The sequence below is a fragment of the Elephas maximus genome, chromosome 4, assembly GCF_024166365.1.
Source record: "Elephas maximus indicus isolate mEleMax1 chromosome 4, mEleMax1 primary haplotype, whole genome shotgun sequence".
Classification (NCBI taxonomy): domain Eukaryota; kingdom Metazoa; phylum Chordata; class Mammalia; order Proboscidea; family Elephantidae; genus Elephas; species Elephas maximus.
Window position 1 is genome coordinate 104,123,318 of NC_064822.1, and position 26,071 is coordinate 104,149,388.

At 39.2% G+C, this 26,071-nt stretch overlaps 1 protein-coding gene and 3 non-coding genes across 10 annotated transcripts; all 4 read right to left on the reverse strand.

The window, feature by feature from the left end:
* On the reverse strand, positions 1 to 25,790 carry KANSL2 (KAT8 regulatory NSL complex subunit 2). 7 transcript variants are annotated; one of them, XM_049882990.1, is made up of 10 exons: positions 25,562 to 25,790; positions 24,745 to 25,003; positions 23,826 to 24,004; positions 14,594 to 14,708; positions 12,455 to 12,630; positions 11,912 to 12,078; positions 11,145 to 11,241; positions 6,894 to 7,045; positions 1,578 to 1,697; positions 1 to 795 (listed from the first exon to the last, which is right to left on the reverse strand). In XM_049882990.1, the coding sequence occupies exons 1-10, from the start codon at positions 25,686 to 25,688 to the stop codon at positions 664 to 666; spliced, it is 1,524 nt and encodes a 507-aa protein (XP_049738947.1). In that variant the 5' UTR covers positions 25,689 to 25,790; the 3' UTR covers positions 1 to 663. The 7 variants fall into 7 exon arrangements, 6 of the variants coding, with proteins under 6 accessions (XP_049738947.1, XP_049738945.1, XP_049738946.1 ...); XM_049882988.1 differs by having other exon boundaries at positions 6,792 to 7,045; positions 25,562 to 25,789; XM_049882989.1 differs by having other exon boundaries at positions 6,792 to 7,045; positions 12,467 to 12,630; positions 25,562 to 25,787.
* LOC126076595 (small nucleolar RNA SNORA2/SNORA34 family) lies at positions 1,007 to 1,143 on the reverse strand. Its single transcript, XR_007517526.1, has one exon. It is a non-coding gene; the product is annotated as a small nucleolar RNA SNORA2/SNORA34 family (small nucleolar RNA).
* Positions 2,590 to 2,724, reverse strand: LOC126076594 (small nucleolar RNA SNORA2/SNORA34 family). Its single transcript, XR_007517525.1, has one exon. It is a non-coding gene; the product is annotated as a small nucleolar RNA SNORA2/SNORA34 family (small nucleolar RNA).
* On the reverse strand, positions 10,900 to 11,037 carry LOC126076593 (small nucleolar RNA SNORA2/SNORA34 family). Its single transcript, XR_007517524.1, has one exon. It is a non-coding gene; the product is annotated as a small nucleolar RNA SNORA2/SNORA34 family (small nucleolar RNA).
* Positions 25,791 to 26,071: the final 281 nt, after the last annotated feature.

The following is a 26,071-nucleotide window of genomic DNA, read 5'->3' on the forward strand; positions in this document are numbered from 1 at the left end:
TACAAACAAAACATGCGTTTAATTCAGATGATTATTTTACATTTTCATAATATTTTAACATTTAAGAGAAACTATATACAATAGATTTTTACTGTATCTTACATAAGATAACCACTATAGAAATTCACATAGGTTAGAAGCAAAAAGATGGTTAAGCGGGTCCTATGGGCTCCTTTCTCATGGAAGACATAGAGCTCACTGGGAGAAGTGGGTTCAGATTGTCCAATAAGGTGACAGGTGAAGAAAAGCTAAAAGGCAGGCTGTTGGATAGAGATAATCAGGCACTGGGTCCATCAATAGCCCAGGGCACCACTCAGACACAGCTCCCACCTAATCACCTATAGGAATTTCTCTCTAAGACTTCAAATCCCATTACAAAGATGTCTCTTTCCCCTAAGGCCCAGCCCCAAATACTTACTCCCAGTAGCTTTAAGAGGGATCACCTCTCTCTCTCTTCCTTGCCCAGAATGGGAAGAGACCCACAACTTTCAGACACTATTCGTTCATTCCCTCAAAATTTGGTTTGACTACAGTACTCAATAACCCAGAAGAAAAACAAAGTTGTCTGGGTTACCCTTGTTTAGTGAGAGATGGTCAGAAATACTTATTTGGAAAATGGGGAATTTAGATCCTCCAAAGTCAAATGGTTCCCCAAACAAACTATCAACTGATGGAAGTGGGTTCTGCTTTCCCATTTGCAGTGGCCACTCCACTTTGAAGCAATGGTACAGAGGCTTTCTCAGAATTTCGAGATCCCTGTGATCTGCATCCATCTACATCCAGCTGCATCTGGCCCTGTTAAAAGAAATACAGGTACTTTGTCACAAATTCATTCCTTACGACGTGAAGTATGAAACTGACTCATAAACTCCCATTTATGGTGGCAACGAGGCAGTAAAAAATAACTCTAGGCAATTGCCCCATATTTAGTTATCCTTGTCCCTTAAGGTCAGGACCCATTACTTCTAGCATTCCTGAGGCTTTCCCAATGGGAGGCAGAGCTGTGGGTTGTTTCTTCCAAATGAAATGGCCATTTTCTGCTGAAGTTCCAGAACAGCCAAAAGACCACAGGAAGACAGTCCTCTGGGCCTCTGCTTGAAACCAACAGCTATTATATAACTGCTGGTCTTCAGTCAGGGCCTGCCACCAGTATCCTACCCAAGGCTCAAAGAAAGAGGCCAAATCACATTACTTGCCCTTATTCTACAAAGAGAACAATTCCATTGCTCAACTCCCCCTTAAAAGAAACAATTTACCCAAATTCCTTGCCTCAACTTTTTCTGGTTACCTAAATAAATTATGTACTGTTCTCTGAGACACAGGGGCCAGAGGCCACAAGGTGTTCTACGGGACCATCTGGAGAACTGAAGAAACAAGAGCATTCAGGGGCAGAAAAATGCATTTTTTTAAGTACCTTCCTTATATGTATCACTGAGCGAAAGCCATCTGGGGCATCTTTACACTCTACTTGTGATGACACCCTCACTCCCTGGGAGTTCAGTTTAGCCAGCAGGGAGCCCTCTGCCTGGCTGGGTCACTACATGAGGGAAGCCTGGCTAGGGTTGTTCTTCACTTGCCAATATATCCACTGGGCCTTCCGCAATTTCTTTGATTGAATGGTCTTCAAGGGTTAGTGAAGGATCAAAAAGCAAGGGTGATGGAGGGCACTGCATTCCATCACCCACAACATCCAAGTCCTAGGAAAAGAAAAGGAAAAGCCTATCAGCAATACCAAAGGAACCAATACGTTAAAGATGGAATATTTGTCAGGATATCTCAAAGCACTTCTCTCATTCTCCACCCTTCCCTCATCTTGCTATCCTTTCATAAAAAAAAGATTCTTCCACAATATCCAACAAACAGAACAAGATCCAAAAGCACTGAGAATTTTATTGCCAAGTATAAACCACAGCACACACCACTATAATGGCTTTTAAAAAGGATATATTCCCTCCAAGGTTAACTGTAGTCAACATCTAGATTCACTAGTGGAAAGAGTAGTTCATCAAAAGCTCATTTAAACTACATTTATTTCCTTTCCAAATGAACTGCTAAGTTTTAGCACAGATTTGCCCAACCTAGCAAAGACCCATTTAATGGTCAAATGGAAGAAGCAGCAGGATTAACTTCTAATTTAAAAAATCAAGACCCAACACTTCTAACTTGCAGTGCTGCTCTAGGTGACTCTAATATGGACAATCAGCATAACTGCAAATTTTAGGAAATGAAAATACTGCTCAAAAATATTGGGCAATATGAGATTGCTTAATTAATGCCCTAACAGCCACAAAGCATGTGAGTTAAAAGAGAGAGAAAGGTAGAGAGGACAGAAAACTCAAAGCTCCTCTGGATGGGGAGAAAACAGAAAACACTATTTTGGTTAAGGCCCTACCACCATACAGAAAGTCTCTGATTCTTCAACCTAATGCAGTCCAACTGCTCTATAAAAAAAGCCATGACAAATAGGGGAGGAGAGATGGTATATGAGAACTCTCTACTTTCTACTCGATTCTTCTGTAAACTTAAAACTGTTCCAAAATAGAAAGTCTACTTATTTAAAAAAAATTAATGACATTGTATTTCTACAGAGTATGTTTCTTCCAACTGAACTGGCCACTCCCCCCTGGGGTACTGAATAGCCAATAGGCCACAGGAAGACACTGCTCTCGGCTCCTGTTTGAAACCAACAGCTACAGCAAACCACTGGTCTTGATTCAGGGCCTAAGGCACTGCAAAAGCTCAGACAAAGCATCAATTATGCCACTGCTTCCCAAGAGCTTGATGCTAAACTCTCAAAAGAGTTAAAAACACCCAAAAGTGTGTATTTCCCCAAGCCCACTCCACTTACAGAGATTCTGTTTCCAGTAATCTAGCTTCAGGCAAAGCTTAGTTCTAAGTCTTAAAGTCTAAGAGTTTGCTATCCTTTCTCTCTTTTCGGTGTCCTAATCGCCAAAAAATGAGAGTCACATCTTCACAATAATTAAAGAATACAATTAAAGAACCTAATAGACTTAAAGCAGCTCAATTTAAGCAGAAATTAAGTAAAATGATACAGTAGAGTAGCTCCACCTAATGTCCTTCTCAGTTATGTTTCAAAACTTCTGTCCTATCTACAAAACCCAGTGTTACCTCCCTAAGGAAGATTCTGAAATCTGTTTTCTGCAGTTTTTTTACTAGGCTCAATCATCAATAACTGGAATTTAAAAGAAACCATTTAATAAGCAATGACACAAAAGAGATCCAAATCTTAAGATGACAACGGAAAATAGAACTGAAGAGGCTTTCTCACATACAGCGTTGTCTGTTACAAGAATTAAAATTTGGGAAAGGAATCTAAAATAAGGGAAGAAAGGATCGGCAAAAACGTCTACCCTGAGACAGGAATGTCTGGAAGTTAACGTAGAAAGACACAGAATTCATGTTTTGTTATTATCTTAAAAACAGAGCTCAAAGCCCATCTGAGAAAGGGGCAGGGGGATGGGGGGGATAGAGATATCAAGTAATAAAACTAAGGTATTAAGTTGCTATTTGCCAACCTCCTGGGATTGAAGCACAGAAAATAGGCAAAAGTAATATCCAGAATGAAAGGCTATACTCTTTCCTACCAATGTTAATATCTTATACTTGGTCTTCACACAAGTAAAGTTAACAGAAGTTATCCTTACTAACAAGTTGTAGAATAACAACTAAGACAGAATATAGGTAATGAGTTAATGCTTGGTGAAGTTCATATAATTCAGAAAGATTTTTTTCCAGCAAAATTCTATACTAGTTAAATATATTCAGAACTTATGAGGACAAAAACTCATTTCTAAAACTGGATTTTGTTTTGGTAATTTTTACAGAATTTCTACCCCCCAAAGATTAAGGGAAGAATAAAACTCTACTTTTTAAAATCAATGTATATAACAAAAGTATATTAATATGAACATAACAGATGATCAATTACAAACAGCTGGTTGTTCTTCATTTTAAACCTCTTAACAACAAAGGTCCATCTTAAAACATTATTAGATTCTCAAATAAGGTTAGCTTTTGTAACCCTCTACTTTGAAAAATTCATGCAACATATTAGCAAATTTGATGATGTATTTCTAAACTTTTTATTATGATTACTTGAACAGATCACATCTCATAATCTAATATCTTCACTCATTCTCCAAAGAGGCAAGTAAACGTGTATAAATCTTTGAACATACTGGAACAGTTATTTTTTTTTTATCTACATTATCAAAGATTTGTGAAACACCATTTAAAAACTAATACGGTAAAAAGTAAAAAAAACATGTGCTCCGAATAGACAAAAACTTATGTAAAAAAGTGTGAAAAGTAAAAAAATTCAAAACAGAAATTGTTCTGGATATTAGTAACGAAACACAGGTTAACAACCTAGACTGTGTACATGTGCAGATTGCTAAACACGTGCTAATTTTAGTTTATACACATGTACATTAATATTTTAAGAGAATTTAGTGATGTAATGCTTATTAGGTTATTAGATCCTATAAAGCTACTCATGTTACAAAGTTAAAAAAAAGATAGTTACCTCTCTGAGTTTTCAAGTATTAGATGAAGAAAGTGAACAAAAACCTGTCCTTATCAATCTGGGACTACCCATTTACTGTCTTCAACACAACCTCACTGGAAAAGTTTGAGAAGCACTGGGATATGTAATCTCTAACATCCCTTTCTAGTTCTCACAGTCTATCAATCTATGCAAAAGAAACTGTCTAAAAGCAATTACAGTCAGGATAATAAAAGGTTATGTTATTATAAATGAAGTAATGGAAACCGAGTCTCCTAAGTCTATAGACAGTTTATAGCCAAAACAAATTATTTATAAAAAAAAAAACTGGAATCAGTTTTCCCAAACAAATTACAGGCCTGGTTTCTCTCTTTTCATAAAAGATAGAACCCTTTGGGCTACCCAAACCTTGCTTCTACTCTTAGCAAACAATTTTTCCATGTAGATCTGATCTGTTACCTTAAATACATTATGATTATATACCAAGACATCTTTATTATGAAACTTAGAAAATTCATCTCCAGAATATATAAGGGAGACCTTTATCCAGAGGAGTAAAGATTAAGCAAAGTTCCAAAATAAAGATGGAATGCCAATTGATCCCTAAAATCAAATACTAGCTTAATGCTAATTAGGAAAACAAATGAAATCAGAGATGGGTTTATGCGGCTGAGACCAATCAAGGTCCAAGTTGAAAAAGGAAGCCTTTTTAGAAGGCTGTAAAAGCAAACACTCTGGGAGGTCAGCACTGTTCTACTCAGTTTATAAAAGAATCTGTAATAACACTTCACAAGTAACAACAGCAGAGCTAAATTTAGAGTCCCTTCTTGGGGGACACGCTAATCTAAAAATGACAACCTTTACTATAGGATCAAAACACAAGTACAGAAGCCAGAATTCTTTTATATTATCAAGACTCTAGTGAATGACTTACCTGTGGATGGGCACCAAAGTTTCAAGCCACACCAAATCTGACCACCATCGTGCTATTCCAATTCCCCTTAATTATAATTTTCCCTAATCACTCTCTCAGAAAAATTTCTGCAAATTTAAACTACGTGGTTTTAAAAGTTCAAGAGGGACAGAATAGACAAAGATTTTTGCTTTTTTGTCTAAATGAAATCAGTGATTTAAAAATAAGTCCTTTCCTAGGTATATACCCAAGAGAACTGAAAACATGTCCACATATAAACTTACACAGGAATGTTCACAGCAGCATTATTTAGAATGGCCAAAAAGTATAAACAACCAAATGTCCATCAATGGAGGAAGGGATAAACAAAATGTGGTATATCCATAACATGGAATACTATTCAACCATAAAACGGAATGAAGCACACTGATACATCTTACAATATAGATGGACTATCTTAAGTGAAAGAAGCCAGACACAAAAAATGACGTATTATGACTGTATTTACATGTAATGTTAACAACGAGCAAACCCGTAGAGACAGAAAGTGGATTAGTGTTTCCCAAGGCCTGGGAAAAAGGAGAATGGGGATAGTTATGGATTAAATTGTGTCCCCCCAAAAATATGTGTTGTAAATCCTCACCTCTATGCCTGTGATTCTAATCCCATTTGGGAATAGGTTGTCTTTGTTGTGTTAATGAGGCAGGATTAATGCATGGTATATCTTGAGTAACTCCCTTTCAAGACATAAAAGGCATTAAACAAGCAATCAAGAAACCAGTCAAGCCACATGAAGATCACCCAGGAGCAAAGCTCGGAACAGATAAAGACCTCCCTCCAGAGAAAGCCTTCTCCTGGAGCCAGCATCCTAAATTCAGACTTGGATCCTCCTCAACTGTCAGAAAATAATTCGTTCATTAAAGCCACCCACTTGTGGTATTTGTTATAATAGCACTAGATAACTAAGTCAGAGAGTGATTGCTAACGGGTTGCTGGGTTTCTTTTTTTGTGATGACAAAAATGTTCTAAAACTAGTGGTGATAGTTACGTAACTCTCTGAATGCGTATCTTAAGGAAAAAAAACACTGAATTGTACCTTTTAAGAGTGAAATTCATGGTATGTGAATTACAGCTCAGTTAAAAAAAAGTATGTAGGGAGAAAGGCATGGAAAATCAGGTAGGGGTTTACACAATCTCTCGATGAATATGCTCAACATACAAATACAACCACATATGTATGATTTCAAAAACTTTGTTATCAGCTCTCTTGACCACAAAGACTAACCTTTTCTCATCAATAATAAATAAGTCCTTGTCTCAAGGGCTAACCAGAGCAGAGCTGCTCTAACTTACATCACTGAACTCCAGAGGTAAACTCTCAGTGGGCTGAAGTTCAGCAGCACTCAAGTACAGATCCATGGGGCCGGCTTCCAGATCGTCTGGCACAGACAGTACCTGCTCGGGCTTATACATCTGAGGAGGCAACTGGAAATGCAGTGGGCAGCAGGGATCCTCAGAGAGGCTTACAGGAACTGGTTTGTTGCAGGGTACCTCCTCAGACCCCTGGCAGCATTTGAAGAGAACCTGATTCGTATCTTGACAAATATCTGTAGAAAAATGGTCAAGGGAAATAAAATGGGATCTATCGGAGGTACAAGAAATGAAAAGCTATATACTCAAAACTGCCATATAAAACTCCAGATCTGGACTAAGCAAGATAATTAGTTACATCTGACACAAAAAACCAAAAGCAGTTAGCAATTTAAGTTACTTCTCAAAATAAGTGTCACTAACTCTATCAGAAATCTAAATAAATCCCCTAACCTGTTTCAGAATCCCCGTCATTTAAACTTGACACTAATCCCTGTTCTCCCTTATGAGGGTCAAGTACAGAACTTCTGCAAATATAGTGCTTAGCAAGTAGCAATAACACTCCTAGAAAGCTACCCCTATTAAGAAATATGGCAAATGCAAATAGCTTTTAGAGGTCCCTACCAACCCCTTCCAAGACATAAGAGATACAATGTTGTTTCTGCTGTTAAGCAGGCTGGCAGCAAGTTTTAAAACTTCTTGGGCCATTTTCAAAGATATGATTCCATGATAAATTCATTCAAAGCAGCAGGAGATTGAGGAGAACAGAAGCTCTAGTAACAGCCACTAGGCATCATATCCCGCAGAGTCCCTGGGTGGTACAAATGGCTAACTCAGCCAGCTGCTAACCGAAAGGCTGAGTCTAGCCAGAAAGGCACCTCAAAACAAACTCCTGGTGGTCTACTTCTGAAAAATCAGCCATTGAAAACCCTACGGAGCAGTTCTACTCTGACACACACAGGATCACCATGAGTCAAAATCAACTCAATGGCAACTTTGAAATGGCAAATGGCAAACTAAGTTTATCATATCCTGACAGGAATAAAAAGTCCTGGTTTTTTTTTGGGGGGGGGGTAGGTCCGGGGGGGGGTTCTGTTATGATCCTAAAGAGAAAAAGAAGATTATTGATTTTCCCCGTAAGGGCCCATGGAAAGGAAGCACTCCAGGAACACTCCGGGAGCTCTATAACAACTTCTATTAAGGGTAGAAGCGGAGAAGGACTATATTTCCAAGTTGGCAAAGAAACTCTGTAGAATGAATCAAAGTTGAAATCATGATTAGATAAAATAACAAAATTCCAGTTCAAATTATTCTACATAATACATTTACTAAGCAGTGCCCATTTTTTGAAATCCTAACTACATGGTTGTCTCCCATGGATTAACAGGCAGGTGTTTTTTAAATCTGGGCTTATTTTTAAATCAGAAAGCACAATTTTCTGTAACTGACTGTATTCAGGATTATGGAATCATAGGTTATTTTTATCCCAAAGATTTTAATGTAATTTTTAAAAACAAAAAAAATCTAACACACATTATAATTTTTTAAACCAAATAAAACTTCTTAAAAAAAGTCATTTCTTTCAATTCACACTTGGGAATGGCCAGATTTGAAAGCAGGGTTTCACAACAGGGCTTCTAAATGGTTTTGTTCTGGTTAGAAACCCTGCCGAGAACTTGCATTTCTCACAAACTCCCAGGAAGTTATACGTAACCGTCACCTGGGAATCTTGTTAAAATCTAGATTCTGATTCAGTAAATCTGGGATGGAAATGAGAATTCTCGGCAGGGTTAGAACCCATTCAGCACTACCAACACTCTAGGTCAAGTAATTCTTTTTTATGGGGAGTTGGCTTCTGCATCACTGGTAGGATGCTACGCAGCATTCCTGGCCTCTATCCACTGTATGTCAGAAGCACCCCCTCTCCTAGTTATGACAACCGAAAACAATGTCTCCAGACATTGCTAAATGTCCCCTGGGGCCCCAGTTGAGAAACACTATTCTCAAAGGAATAGCAGATAGTGCAAAATAAATTATTTGTTGAATGAATGATCAAATGAATAAATACATGGATCTAACGGCAACAATTTGACTTGCAGGTATAATGTAAAATCTGTTTCTAGTGTGCTTAACAAGCTCAAACTTATTTAAAGTGTTAATCCATTCAATTAAATGTTTCAGGCAGAACTTTTTTTCATGGAATTCTAAAAGGCTTTCACAAAAGTCTCTTATTTATTTAATACCAAAATATCCTGGAAAAACCCTTTCCCCTCCCCCCTCCTCCATCCCCTTTCCTTTCAGATGGGACAACAGAGACAAAGAGAAGGGAATGGTTGACCTACAACTAGAGTCTGGGTCCTTCACTTTCAGTCCAGTGCTGTCTCCATTAGACCAGAGTAAAGAGTTAACAGGTCACCAATGGCAGTCGCATCTTTCTCTGGGGTAAGGACTTAAGGAAGGGTGACTCAGGCAACTATGGAGTGGAAAGGAAAAGAGCACAAAAGGAAAATAAATACTTCCCTTCTCTTTTCAAATACATTTCATTTCCAACTTTGCTTTTTAAAGTATCAACATCCTAATGAAAAGCTATTTGAGTACATACAGTATTACAAGAAATGTATAAAATACTCCTTATATAATTTATCTATAATTTCGGTGGGGTTCTTACAAAGTAACTCAAGCTCATTAAAGAAAATCTGAAAAGTTTAAAACAGCAGGAAAAAAGGCATTGATAATCCCACCATCCAAAAGCAATCACATTTCTTCATTACATTCCCTCCCTCCCAGGCTTTAGTGACATGCGGTTAAAACAGATTACATCAAACTCTACAAAATTCCTATTTTTGTCACTATCAAACATCTTCCTATGTCATTCATAAATTTTGTTAGGGATAACGTTTAATGCTTGAACATATTCCACATTACGTGTGCCATAATTTACTTTTCTATTGCTCATCTCTGAAAAATGTAAAGCTATCTTCAGTTGGTTGAATAGTTCTATGTAAAAATATGGGTATTTAATTATCTCCTTAAAATAATTCACAGAGGTGGAATTACTACATCAAAAAATACGAATACTGTTAATTTGTTTTCCAAAAAGCCTGTGCCAATTTATATTCCCACTGAGTGCTTAAAAGGGTCCAATTTCACTATGCCCTCACGAACTTCTGAAATTCACTCTCATTAAATAAAAAAATTTATCCTTAAGTTTACTTTTAAATATTATATATACAAATGTTAAATTTACACATAAAAAAAATCCCTGTTTTAGTTATTTGCTTGTAGTGAAGATGAACACTTTTCAACTATCAGCCACTTTTATCTTCTTTTAAATATCCATAGATAGGCTTTGCCCAATTGTTTTGAACATTTATTTTTAATTTTTTTATTTTGCATAAGCATTTTATACATTAACAGTAATAATCCTTTCAGACATTTGTTGCAATTATGAATTAACAAAGTGTTTAAAAAACAAAATTGTTTAAAAATCAGTTGTCCTGTCAGAAGACCAAAAGAAGGTTCTCCTCTTCCTATTAAAGAAAATACATTTTATACTTTCCAAATGCTTGGTTATCTCTTGCCAGGCAAATGCAATACAGCAAAATTTCTGCCTTTCATATACTGAACATCATATCACATTTCATCAGCGTCTTTTTCAATCAACGTCCATAATAAAGATGCACTTTTACAATCCAATGAACAATTCAAAACTTTCTGAAATCCGATGGCAAATGTAGTTCTTAATAGAGTCAAGAGACACCACGATGGTTCAAAGGCAAATCGACTGAAAAGAGGGAAAAAAGCACCTCATTTTTGGACACAGGAGTTTCCAATCTGAATGAAGCTCGATACTCAAGTTAGGGCGCTGACCATACGAAGTGACAATACTTGAAGGAGGGTCACTGTTCAAAAATTGCCTACTGTTTTGAACAGAAAACCCTTTCAGTGATTTTTTTTTTTTTTTTACAATAATTAGATTTAACATCATCATAAATTCTAACAAGCAAGTTAAATCAGGGACCTCTGTATTCTGCAACCCCAGTATTAGGATTACAAATAAACATCAGTCCACATCTATCACCAAGGACTCAGATGTTTCTTTCTAATGAATTGACCATTACATTTCCAAAGCTCTGAAATGGCCAACAGACCATAGGAAGACATTTCTTTAGGCACCTGCTTGAAACCAACAGTTCCATGAAAACTGCTGGCCTTGATTCAGGGCCAAAGGAAACTAAAGGTCTTCAATAAAGCAAACCAGTAGAGATTAAGATTCTCACGAGCCCTCACTCTAGCGAGCAAATCAGAGATTGAGTAAACAGAATAAAAAGATACGGGTAAGGCAATGTCTGGTCATTGGAAGACACTGATTGGAACAACGAACATCATCCACAAATGCCAAGCACCTCTGACTGGAACGAGTGGTATGGGCCTAAAATAGAGAAAACAGATAAATCGAAAAACATATATAACCCACAGAAGGACATACAACCAATTATCTACGATGACAACACTTAAAACACCTCTCCACAATGTAAAAGCATGCTATAGCCTAATGGTTTTAAAACTATTTTGTCTTTTAGCAGCAGAACCGTTATTTAAATCATAGTCTTATGCGGAGCCTCAACAAATATAACAAACAAAAATGAACTACTCTCACTGAAGCAGGGACCACAGGCTTAACAAATTTAAGACCACTTCACTGTCTTGTATCAACTTTATTTTCTAACATTCAATTGCCCCTATTCTATCTATCTACTACATTCCCACCTTTTAAAATGAGATTCCCAAACAACTCAGACTTAATCCGTGCTGAATTCTAAACTGAAGAATTTCTGAACTGTTTACGTTAGAAATCAATTCCAAACACTCAGTTTGCAGGTGAGAATATTGAGACCCAGTGAAGTTAAGCTACCTGTGCAGGCACCGAGCTGGCAGTGAACTGAAACTAAAAGCCATGTCTCTTGACTTCTAAATAAGTACTCTTTATACTACACCCCAAGTCCCATAAGTCAGATTTGAGAGCCAAAACTGGACCAGTGTTTTGACAAGTACCTTAACTTTGTAAATGTATATGCCTTAGACATATATACAAAAATTACCTGTTGGGCGGCACCATCTGTGGCCAGCATTCTGCGTTCCTTCAGCTGCCTGTGTAGTAAGGCTTCCACTCCATAGCGCTGGCGATATCGCCGAAGACATTTTAGTCGCTTCAAGTTCTCTCGTTCCTTGGCCAAAAGACCCTCTGGACCAGTCAGGAGGCTACTACCTAGATAGTGACAACAGTCAAGATGTTATCTGCTGAGCATGCAATCAAAATGCTACTCCAAATTAAGCAGTAAACAAGGAAATCTGTTTACTCCTTGTTAAACCAAAAAAACCCCATTGCTGTCGAGTCAATTCTGACTCATAGTGGCCCTACATGAGAGCAGAATGGGCCCATAGGGTTTCCAAGGAATGGCTAGTGGATATGAACTGCCGATCTTTTGGTAAGCAGTTAACCACTGTGCCACCAAGGCTCCCTTACTCCTTGTTGGTAGTTTAAAAAGCAAACCACCCACACCACCCCAGGGTACCAAGACAGAAATAAATCAAACCACTACCAAATTCACAGGTTAGCCCATGAAAAGCTTTGCTGGAACTACCACAAAACTTGCCAAGAGCTTCATGTTCCACTTTGCGATTATGTAAGTAACGTCGCTTCTTCTCTTTGAGCAGATGCTGAAGTCGTTTAAACTGATCAATGTACAGAGACTGCAAACGAATTAGCTTCTCACGCATAATCAGGGCCACTTCTTCTGCTGTGTAGACACCAGCATGTCTGGAATAAAATAGAGAATTCAGCAAAGCAGAAGAAAAGCACAGTAACGAAGCCCAAGCTTAAAGCAGAACGGCTAGACTTAGTTTGTTATTTAACAAGCAGTCAGTGCTAACTGAAATCTTCTTAAAAAGGAATGGTTTCAAAAAGCTTTTTACCATCCAAGTTGTGTTATTAAAAGAAAATCAAGAATGGATAATAATATGTGACCTCACAAAATGGGTGTGAGTGTTTATATTCATTATATTTCTCAATTATATGCACTGTTTAAAAAGGGTGACGATATGGAACACTCAAAATTTTTATCAATCTATATTCTTTCATGTACTGATTTAAAAAAGAAAGACTACTAGTCAGGACAGCTTAAAAATATTCAACTCAGTGGCATGCATCATATTTTAACACACTTTAATAAAAGCACAAAAGATACCAACATGAAATGATTACAAACTTCTAAGTACATTAAATTTTTTTCATATACTCCTATAATGAAGCCAGGAACCCTGGTGGTGCAATGGTTAAGCGCTCAGCTGCTAACTGAAAGGTCAGTGGTTCAAACCCAACCAGCGGCTCCACAGGAGAAAAAACCTGGCCACCTGCTCCCTGTAAAGACTACAGCCTAAGAAACCCTATCGGGCAAAGCAGCTGGGTGGCTTGGTGCATTCAAACAGCCCAGCACCTAACCATTGCACCACCAGGATATACACCTCTTCAAGTTCGGCTATCTAGCACCACGATGGAAAAAAAGAATGAATATGCTTTGTATTATAGCTTGAATTGCACTCTCCCAAAATACTTATGTGTTAGAATTCTAACCCTTATTCCTTTGAAAGAAACCGCTGCCATTCAATCGATTCTGACTCATAGTGACCCTACAGTACAGGGTAAACGAAAAACATGGAGACCCTCAACAAAATGGATTGACACAGTGGCTGCAACAATGGGCTCAAACATTGATTGTGAGCATGGGGCAGGACCAGGCGGTGTTTCCTTCTGTGCTCTGTGGTACAAATGGTTGCTATGAGTCTGAATCCACTCAATGGCACGGGAACAACAACATTCCTTTGATGTAATTGTTTGGCAATTGGGGTTCTTTGTTATGTTAACAAGGCCAATCAATGTAAGGTGTGCCCTAAACCCTAAACCTAACCACTGTTTAGTTCTAAAAGGGGCAAATTAGGCAGAGGTATACACATTCTGAGGAAGACAGAGGCCACTGCCAAGAACCAAGGAATGCCTGATTTGGACTTTTAGCCTACAGGAACAGTGAGAAAGTAAATTTCAGTTCTTTAAAGCTACCCATTTGTGATACTTGCATTACATCAACACTAGGAAACTAGGACAGCTTAGTATTGTTACTAACTGTGAGAATTCTGCTAGAGAATGCTCTTTCAAACTACTTGGGTGAACTTTCCAAAGAGCTTTAATAAGACCCAAATAGGCTGATTACTCACTTCTGGATTTCTAAATTGATTTTTCTTTCTTAAGCAGGAAACCAAAAGAAACTCTTGAACACCTTTTATTTTTCTTAAAAAATAAAATTCCATTAACACTCCAGGAATATTACAAAATACTGATTATTCAAGTACAGTAACCTCACTATTCCAAGGTCTGGGCCAAACACCTATTCACGTCCTTGTTTTCTCTTCCCTAACTGGTTTGAGAATTTCTCAACCCACACCCTACTCCCATGTCTGAGAAATTTCCTTTTTCTCAACTCTTTCTCATGTGAGATTTGATATTCAAAGATATCTTCTCAAATTTTAAGACTTCTAAAACAATCAAATCCTGCCTTGAAGCAAGATGGTAACAAACCATGACACTTTAATATATAGAAAACAGTTACTGCTCACAAATAGTGAAGCTATGTTCAACCATCCTATGTCATTAATCTATTAACAACATGTAGTACTACATTCCACATATCAGCTACATGAACAAAGCCATATATGGGGTCGCAACTTACTTTAGGGGATCTTCTTGATCACTGTCTATGCTATCAGCTTCACTGTCAGGGTCACCTCTCCATGTCTGATCGACAGTAATGGGTTCCTGCTCCCCATCACTCCAGCTGTCTTCATCTGGGGCAAGGAAGGGAGAGCAACCATTAAGACCTCCCACCTCTGTAACTCCACCACACAAAACTAGATTACATAACACAACGCAAAACTTAAAATAAAAAATAAATACCCTTAGAACAGAGGCACTGGCAAATGAAAACGGTTTTAAAAAATACATAACCCAAAGATGGCAGAGTAGTCATACGCTTCCTGTGGTTCCTCTTACAACAAAGACCCGAAAAAACAACTGCATCGATTATATATGACAATCTAGGAGCCCTGAACATCAAAGACAGAGTTGAAGAAACAGACTGAAAAGCAATGGAGAGGGAAAGACGGTTCAAAATCAGCAAGGAGTTGCCAGACCTGACCTGGCCTGCACTGGCACCCTGCAGGCAAGATTGGCTGGCGCTAGCAGTGAGGCAACCAGGGGCGCTCGGGACACGTTTTTCCCTATCAGTAAAGACCAAGTGGCAGAGAGTCAGCTCAAACCTCCAGAACCAGCGAGAAATGGCACTGGATCGACGAAAGGTAAGTACAAGCATCTAACCTACCATGCAGATCAAATAAAAAACCTCCTTTTGGGAAACACCTCCCTCCCATTTACCTGCTCCCTCCCCACTGTGCCCCAGTCCCGGTCCAGCTTCAGAGATTGCTGTGCTCCCCGGGCCGGAAATGGAAATAGGACATGGAAATAGGACCCGATCCGTCTAGCACCCTGAGCCATTCTCCCATTTGCAGAAGGAACAAATTAACAAATAGGAAAAAATAATCTGCCGGCTCCCCTAAGCCAGGAACTCAGGGCAGGTACACCCCTTTGGTCTAGGCACAGGCGTAAGAGCTCCACAAACTCTGAATGTCTTTCATCCCTGCATAGACCTGTGTGGGCGCATGTCAACAGCATTGGCCGTCATTAGCACAGTATACCAGGGTATATACCTAAAGCCTATCTTCGTCCGTATCTGCTATAATGGTGAGCAGCAGATTGGTGAATTTGACACCGCCCTGCCCATGAAGCAGGGTCCTCACCTACCCACATCAGGGGCCTAAGGACTGGTGGCTCCACCCACTCCAACAACAGGGGTCTGAAAGTAAGTGCAACAGGGGTTCAAGAGTAAGTGGTGACTCCCAGTGCTTACAGTCAATAGCACTGAGCGCCCATAGTCTGGCTGCAAAACCCACCTACCTACATGCTCTAGGGAACAGAGACACGCCTTCCAACCAGACACTCAGGGGTAGCAGTCAGCCCCCTGCCTTGATCAGTGCATGACACCCTACCGCAGCCCGATACCTACGCTTACTCCAACCACGCCTGTCAGTCTAGGACTCTAGGTGAGAGCCTGCACCATACACTTGGTGACCAATGACCTGGACACCTGACTGGATCCACACAAGAAAAATAAATGGATTCTTGGGCTCACATACCTAGTAACAACTCTAGCCACCTACACACAGGACATCAGAGCTTCGGACTAGCCGATAATCAAACTAGCTCACAGACCCAGGCTATCTGGGCATATCAAAACAAAACAAAAAAAGAAGCTAGGACACAGGAAGCAAACATAAAATAAATAAATATAATAGCTTATTGATGGCTCGGAGACAAGAGTCGATATCAAATCACACAGAGGCAGACCATGAGCAAGCAACCAAAACAAAGAATCAAAAAACCTTCCAGGGAAAGAGAATTTCTTGGGGTTACTAGAGGCAGAATTCCAAAGATTAATATACAGCACTTTTCAAGAATTCAGGAAGGAGATCAGGCAAACCACAGAACAAGCCAAGGAACACAAAGACAAAGCACAGAGGAACTTAAGACGGTTATTTAAGAGTGTAATGACCAGTTCAATAGGCTGCAAGAGACAGCAAGCAGATATTCCAAAAACTTAATAAAATTTCAGAATTAGACAACTCAATAAAAAGTCACAGGAGCAGAATTGAGGCAGTGGAAGTCAGAATTAGTGAGATTGAAGATAAAGCACTTGACACCAACTTTTTGAGGAAAAATCAATGAAAGAATTTTAAAAAATGAAGAAATGCTAAGATTTATTTGGGACTCTATCAAAGAGGAATAACCTACAAGAAACTGGAGGACCAGAACAGGAGAGGGATATCAAAGAATACAAACGGAATTGTTGAAGATTTGATGGCAAAAACTTCCCTGATATCATGAAAGAAGAGTGGGTATCTACCCAAGTTCATCAAACCCCACACAAGGTAGATCCCAAGGAAAGTCACTAAAACATACTACAATCAAACTTACCAAAACCAAAGATAGAGAGAAAATTTTAAGGGCAACTAAGGATGAACAAAGAGTCACCTACAGATGAGAGTCAGTAAGACAAAGCTCTGACTACTCGACAGACCCCATGCAGGCAAGAAGCCGATGGGATGACATACATATAAAGCCTTCAAGGGAAAAGCTGCCAGCCAAGAATTTTATATTCAGAAAAACTGTCTTTCAAATATGATGGCGAAATTAGGGCATTTCCAGATAAACACAAGTTTAGGGAATTTGTAAAAACCAAACCAAAATTACAAGAAATACTAAAAGCAGTCCTCCAGTTAAAAAACCAGTAACATCAGATGACAATCCGGGACTAGAACACAGGACAGAACAACCAGATATCAACCCAGCTAAGGAAGTCACAAAATTAAATCAAAGCTAAAACACTGAAAATAGGGAAAAAGACATCAATATGTAAAAGACGACAACATTAAAACAAAAAAGAGGAACTAAAAAATGTAGTCATAGATCTTTTATATGGAGAGAGGAAGTCAAGGCAATACAAAGAAATAAAAGATTGGTTTAAACTTAGAAAAATAGGGGTAAATATTGAGGTAACCGCAAAGGAAACTAACAATCCTACACATCAAAATAAAAAACAAGAAAAACAAAGACCCACCAAATACAAAATCAACAAGGAAAAAGACGAAAATACATGAAGAAGAATGACTAGCACAGAAAATTAAGTGGCGCAAAGAAACTGTAAACACACACAAAAAAGAATACATCAAACTGACAGCACTAAACTCATACCTATCAACAACTGCACTGAATGTAAATGGCCTAAAAGTACCAATAGAGAGAGAGAGTGGCAGAATGGATTAAAAAATACAATCCATCTATATGCTGCCTACAAGAGACACACCTTAAAGACACAAACTAAAACTCGATGGGAAAAAATATATCAAACAAACAATACTCAAAACAGAGAGAGAGTGGCAATATTAACCTCTGATAAAATAGACTTTAAAGCAAAATCCACCACAAAGGATAAGGAAAAGACACTATATATAATGATTAAAGGGTCAATACACCAAGAGGACATAACCATAAGAAATATTTATGCACCCAATGACAGGGCTTCAAAATACATAAAACGAACTCTAACAGCACTAAAAAGAGAAACAGTCAGTTTCACAATAACAGTAAGAGACTTCAACACACCACTTTTGGTGGAGGACAAAACATCCAGAAAGAGGCTCAATAAAAGGAAGATCTAAATGCCATAATCAACCAACTTGATCTCACAGACATATACAGAACACTCCACCCAACAGCAAACAAGTATACTTTCTTTTCCCATACACATAGAACATTCTCCAGAATAGACCACACATATTAAGCCACAAAGCAAGCCTTAACAGGATCCGAAACATCGAATTATTACAAAGTATCTTTTCTGACCACAAAGCCATAAAAGTAGAAATCAGTAACAGGAAAAGCAAGGAAAAAAATCCAGTACATGGAAACTGAACAATATTTTGCTCAAAAACTACAGGGTTATAGAAGAAATTAAGGATGGAATAAAGAAATTCACAGAATCAAATGAGAATGAAAACACATCCTACCAGAACCTTTGGAACACAGCAAATGCAATGCTCAGAGGTCAATTTATAGCAATAAATGCACACATCCAAAAAGATGAAAAGGCCAAAATCAAGACATTAACCCTACAACTCGAACAAGTAGAAAGAGAACAAAAGAAGTCCTCAGGCATCAGAAAAAAAGCAAATATTAAAAATTAGACAAGAATTAAATGAAATAGAGAATAGAAAAACAACTGAAACAGTTAACAAGACCAAAAGCTGATTCTCTGAAAGATTAACAAAATCAACCAACCACTGGCCAAACTAACAAAAGAAAAACGAGAGGAAGCAAATAACCCCAATAAGAAATGAGATGGGCAATATCACAACAGACCCAACTGAAATTAAAAGAATGATAACAGAATACTATGAAAAATCGTACCCCAAAAAATTTGAAAACCTAGAAGAAATGGGCAAATTTCTAGAAACATACTACCTACCCAAACTAACACAAACAGAGGTAGAACAACTAAATAAGCCTGTAATAAAAGAGATCTAAAAGATAATGAAAACATTTCCAACAAAAAAAAAGCCCTGGCCCTGAGAGCTTCTGAAGAATTCTACTAAACTTTCAAAGAGTTAACACCACTATTACTAAAGGTATTTCAGAGCATAGAAATGGATGAAATACTCCCAAACTCATTCCATGAAGCCAGCATAACCCTGATACCAAAACCAGGTAGAGACACCACAAAAAAAGAAAATTACAAATATCCCTCATGAACACAGATGCAAAAACCCTCAACAAAATTCTAGCCAATAGAATTCAACAGCGTTATCAAAAAATAATTTACCATGACCAAGTGGGATTCATACAAGGTATGCAGGAGTGGTTCAACATTAGACAAACAATGTAATCCATCACATAAATAAAACAAGAGACAAGAACCACATGATCTTATCAATTGATGTAGAAAAGGCATTTGACAAAGTCCAACATCCATTCATAATAAAAACTCTAAGCAAAACAGGAACAGAAGTGAAATTCTTCAACATAATTAAGGCCATTTATATAAAGCCAACGGCCAGTATCATCCTAAATGGAGAGAACCTGAAAGCATTCCCTTTGAGAACCAGAACCAGACGAGAGTGCCCTTTAGCACCACTCTTATTCAACATTGTGCTGGAGGTTCTGCCCAGAGCAATTAGACTAAAAAAAGAAATAAAGGGCATCCGAACTGGTAAGGAAGAGATAAAAATATCCCTATTTGAAGATGATATGATCTTATACACAGAAAACCCCAAAGAATTCACAAGAAAACTACCAGAACTAATAGAAGATTTCGGCAAAGTATCAGGATACAAGATGAACATACCAAAATCACTTGGATTCCTCTACACCAACTAAGAGAATTCTGAAGAGGAAATCACCAAATCAATAGCATTTATGATAGCCTCCAAGAAGATAAAATACTTAGAAATAAATCTCAGCAAAAATGTAAAAGCCCATTCAAAGAAAACCATAAAACACTACTGCAAGAAACCAAAACATAAGAGAAAAAACATACCTTGCTCATGGACAGGAAGACTTAACATTGTGAAAATTTCAGTTCTACCCAACAATGATCTACACATACAATGCAATCCCCATCCAAATTCCAATGACATTTTTTAAGGAGAGGGAAAAACAAATTGTCAACTTCATATGGAAAGGGAAGAGGCCCCAGGTTTAAGTAAAGCACTACTGAAGAAGAACAACAAAGCGGGAGGCCTCACACAACGTGATTTTAGAAACTATTATACTGCCACAGTAGTCAGAACAGCCTGGTACTGGTACAATGACACATACACAAACCGAGGGAACAGAATTGAGAATCCAGATGTAAATTCAACCACCTATGTGCAGCAGATATTTGACAAAGGCCTGAAGTCCATTAAATGGGAAAAGGACAGACAGTCTCTTTAACAAACGATGCTGGCATAACTAGGTATCTACTGGCAAAAAAATGAAACAAGACCCATACCTCACACAACGCACAAAAACTAACTCAAAATAGATCAAAGACCTAAATATAAAATCTGAAATGATAAAGATCATGGAAGAAAAAATAGGGACAACGCTAGAAGCCTTAATACAGGGCATAAACAAAATACAAAACATAATTAACAATGCATAATCACCAGAAGAGAAACTAGAGATCTGGGAGCTCCTAAAAATCGAACACTTATGCTCATCAAAGGACTTCACCAAAAGAGTAGAAAGACAACCTACGGGCTGGGAAAAAATTTTTGGCTATGACAGATCAGGACCTAATCTGTAAAATCTACAAGATGCTGCAAAACTTCAACAACAAAAAGACAAACAAGCCTATTAAAAAATGGGCAAAAGATATGAACATGCACTTCACCAAAGAAGACATCAGGGCGGCTAACAGATATATGAGGAAATGCTCACCATCATTAGAGAAATGCAGATCAGAACTACAATGAGATACCATCTCACCCCAACAAGGTTAGCATTAATCCAAAAAATACAAAATAATAAATGTCAGAGAGGCTGTGGAAAGATGGGAACACTTACACACTGCTGGGGAATGCAAAATGATACAACCATTTTGGAAACTGATTTGGCACTTCCTTAAAAAGCCAGTAATAAAAGCACCATACGATCCAGCAATCCACTCCTTGGAACATACCCTAGGGAAATAAGAGTCATCACACAAATAGATATATGCACACCCATGTTCACTGCAGCACTGTTCACAACAGCAAAAAGATGGAAACAAGCTAGGTGCCCAAAAACGGGAAGAATGGATAAACAAATTATGGTATATTCACACAGTGGAATACTATGCAATGATAAAGAACAATGAATCTATGAAACATCTCATAACATGGATAATATGGAAGGCATTACACTGAGTAGAACTAGTCAATCACCTAGAAGGCAGAAGGTGACAAGAGAGCTGTTAATAGGGAACCTAAGGTTGAGGAGGAAGAGTGCTGACTCGTCTGCAGTGGTTAACCAACGTCATAAAACAGTATGCGTACTATTTAACGAGAAACTCATTTGTTCTATAAACCTTCATCTAAAGTACGATAAAATTAAAAACAAAAAATTAGTCAATTACAGAAGGACAAATACTGCATGAGACCACTATTATAAGAACTCAAGAAAATGTTTAAACACAGAAGAAAACATTCTTTGATGTTTAGGAGGGCGGGAGAGGGGAATTCACAAGACAAGAATTATCTCAGATGTAGGTAAGCACAACACACAATACCAGCGAAGTCAGCACAACTGGACTAAACCAAAAGCTAGGAAGTTTCGTGAATACAACCAAACACTTCAAGGGACAGTATAGCAGAGTCTGGGGTCTAGGGACCATGGTTTCAGGGAACATCCAGGTCAATCGCCATAACAAAGTTTATTAAGAAAATGTTCCACATCCCACTTTAATGAGCGGTGTCTGGGATGTCTTAAAAGTTATCCAAGTGACCATCTAAGATGTATCAATTGGTCCCAACCCACCTGGAGCAAAGGCAAATGAAGAACACCAAAGACACACGGAAAATATGAGCCCAAGAGAAAGAAAGGGCCACATAAACCAGAGACTCCATTAGCCCGAGACCAGAAGAACTAGATGGTGCCTGGCTACCACCAATGACCACCCTGACAGCAAACACAACAGAGTCCCTGATGGAGCAGGAGGAAAGTGGGGTGCAGAATTCAAATTCTAATAAAAAGGCAGACTTAACGGTCTGACTGAAACTGGAGGGACCCCAGAAGACATGGCCCCCAGCCTGTCTGTTAACACACAACTAAAACCATTTCTGAAGCCAACTCTTCAGACAAGGAATAGACTGGACTATAAGACATAAAATGATACTCACGAAGAGTGTGCCTCTTAGTTCAAGTAGCTACATGAGACTAAAGGAGAAGCTCCTGTCCGGAGGAAAGTTGAGAGGGCAGAAAGGGATAGAAGCTGGCTGAATGGACACGGGCAATCCGGGGTTAGAAGGAGGAATGTACAGTCACACTATAGCAACAGCCAAGTAGGGTCACATGACAATGTGTATAAATTTTTGTATGAAAAATTAGCTTGAGCTATGAACTTTTACCTAAGGCACAACTAAAAAAAGTGTATATGCATATATATACACGTATGTACACCAAATTAAAATTAGTTAAGATTATAAATGAGTTAATCACACCCTCTCTACAGGCTAGAAAACCAGCTCCAAAATATTCCTGTTTCCTGAAATTACAAAGTTCCTAAACATAAAAGCAGCAATGAAGGAAAATGAAAAAGTCAAACTTTGGACAGTAAACCTAAGCAACACGCTACTTATTACGGACTGAATATGTCCCCGCAAAACATGTATTGTAAATCCTAACCTCAATGCCTGTAGTTACAATCTCACTTGGAGAAAGGCTGTCTTTGTTCTGTTAATGAAGCAGGATTTGTGTACCGTGTGCCTTGAGTCAATCTCTTTTGCGATATAAAAAGAGATTAAACAAATGAGCAGACAGACAAAATAGGGAAAGAGAGATGCCAAGCCTCATGAAGATCACCCAGGAGCAGAAGCTCAGAAAAGGCAAGGACCTTCCCCCACAGCAAACAGACAGAAGGCCTTCCTCTAGAGCCAGCATTCTGAGTTCAGACTTCTAGCCTCCTAAACTGTGAGAAAATAAATGTGTGATTGTTAAAGCCATCCTCTTGTGGTATTTCTGTTATAACAGCACTACATAACTACGACATTACTCCAAATTCAAAAGAATTGGTAAAAACAAAAAACAAAACCCATTGCCCTCGAGTCAATTTTCGACTCATATTTTTTTTTAGGGACCCTACAGAATGAGCAGAACTGCTCCACAGAGTTTCAAAGGAGTGGCTGGTGGAAACAAAGCTGTGTCTCAAATATGAAGGCGAAATTAGGGCATCTCCAGATAAACAGAAGTTAAGGGAATCTGTAAAAACCAATCTAAAATTACAAGAAATATTAAAGGCTGTCCTCTGGCTAGAGAACCAACAATACCAGATTAACAACCCAAGACTGGAACACAGGACAGAACCAGCTATCAACCCAGGCAGGGAAGTCACAGAAAAGAGGCTGGTGGATGTGAACTGCCAACATTTTTGGTTAGCTGTTGTGCTCTTAACCACTGTGCCAACAACATAGCAACCCTGGAATTCTCACCAATTCCCAGTGAATCAGCAATTGTATCATCAAGTGCCAAATCTGTTCAAGGCACTGTATTAAACCAAAACAAATTCTTTAATTTCCTATCTCCCTTTTTATTCTACAAGAAAAGATCCTTACCCAGAATTCTGCTGGCTTCACTGCGGCTACTTTCTGGAGTCTGAGAACCCAGCTCTGTCTTAGCATATGAGCTCAGCTGGCACAAAAGCGTTTCACCCACAGGCCCTGGGTTGGTCTTCTTCATTTGGGCATGAAGCGCCATGGCATTCCTACGGGCATGTTCAGCACAGAAAGACACCCTAAGGAGGAAAAAATATTAACATTTTATATTCAGGTTGCTTCTTGAAAGGATTCAATGATTTTCATAGTCATTGATCTTCAAATCATCTTTAGGAAATTAAAGTGAGTATTACATTTATTTCTATAAAGCCCAATGAGTCAGAAAAATTTAACTTGCCCCAAGGTCAATTAATTTTGTGTTACTAAAAAGAAATGCAGGCAGCACAATCCAGTGCTCTACCCATCTGTAACCATTCCAACCATAAGAATGTTGACATTTCAGACCAAATCAAGATGCACTCCATCTCTCAAAATTCGTTCTGAAAGACAACTCCATATTTTTCTTTAATATCAATAATTACTGATAAAATTTGGGACAATTTCATAAAATACCTCTGCCTACATGATGAAAGCTGGGAAGCCTCTCCCAGTAGAATGCACACATACACAATTTTGCATTGCTTAGCAATGTTCATGGAGAACCAAGTTATGGACCCCAGGATCAAGAATAACCTAAAATATCCCTTCTCTTACAGATAAAGGTAAAGACCCAAAGAGACTAACTTATCCAAAGCTACTTGGTGACAACTCAGGTCTCTGTACAGTTTTCTCAATTTTAATGTTTTTATCCCTCAATTCTATTTTCCAATTTTCTATTTATTTTCCAATACATCCCTAACCCCAAGCCCACAGCACACTACATCCCCCTCACATTTTAAAACTGAAACCACAAATGACATATAGATCTATACATATATACCCATCTTTCTTCTCAGGCTTTGGGGCAGCACTGGGACATCTTTTTCCATTCTTCGTCGATATATAGCTACACTGTTTGAAGGGTGCATTCTTGTCTTCAAGGATATGCTTAATGCAAAACTCCTGTCCCTCCAGACGAGGTTGAGAGCATGGGCGATGAGTGAATGAACAAGACAGGGGCTCCTGGGATCTAGGCACTGGAGTGATCCTCCCCCGATTGGTTGGCAAGACGTGAATCCGAATCCTGTTCATACCAAAACCTGCAGGGACACACAAAAGATCAAAAAGCCCTTCCCATTCCCTAAAATTCCTGCTTCACAATATGCAGACGAACCGCGAGCAGTTTCTAAAAAACAAGAAGTTGGTCTCTCTCTAGAGCAGGGTACTCTCCATAACTCCCCTCCGCCCTCCTCTACTCCTTCGGGCTTTCAAATTCTCCCTCCATAAGCACCCCCACCCCATCCACCGCTACGTCCAAAGTATATCAAGGACTCGCACGGACGGAGCAGCAGGAGGAAGCGCCAGCGCCGACTCCACGCGGCGGCAACGCCGCAGGACCGCGCCCCGCCTCCCTGCACGTCGCCTTTGTCCAAGCCCGCCTCGGAGCTCAAGGCTGGGCCCTGCCGGCCCTCAGCGGCATGTGCAAGCGCCATTTTGTCTTAAGGCTCCGTGCACCGGAGAATCTGGCTCCTGGGAGCCTACAGGAAGGAGAGAGACTCTGCCGCTGGTTGAGGCAGACTAGCAGCTCCGAGGGGATATAAAGGGCGAAGCAGCTGCCTAACTGCAAACACACAGAGGAAGTGCCGCCGCCATCTTACCTCGACCGCCACGATGCACCGCGCAGCTCTCCCGCCCCGCGCCGCGCCAGACTCTTCTAACTCGGCCCCGTCCTTTCCGGACCCTAAGCCCTGATTGGCTGCGACTCCGAAGACGCTGTGTCACCATTGGCCGAGGCCAACTACCTATCCTGTCTGGGAGCGAGGAGCGCTGAGAAAACGAGCGGCTACGGTGGCTGGTGGCTGACACGAACTGGCAGCAAGTCCGCCCTGAGGGAAGTGACGGGAGAAGGTGGGATGCGGGGCTGGTTGCCGGATGTAGATGTATTTCCGGCTCGTGGCGCAGCTCTTCCTCTGGTCGTTTGTGACCGGTCTCAGTGTGGTCTGGCGGCTGCGGCTTTACCACTGTTACCCAGCGGGAATCAATCAGACGTACAGAGAGCAGAGGATCACTGTACATTTGATGCTTACCGGAAAAGGCTTTAGTTTTCTTTTGTGAGCAGTTCAGTACATGAACTGAACATTTATTCGGTGTAGAGCATGCTGAGAGCC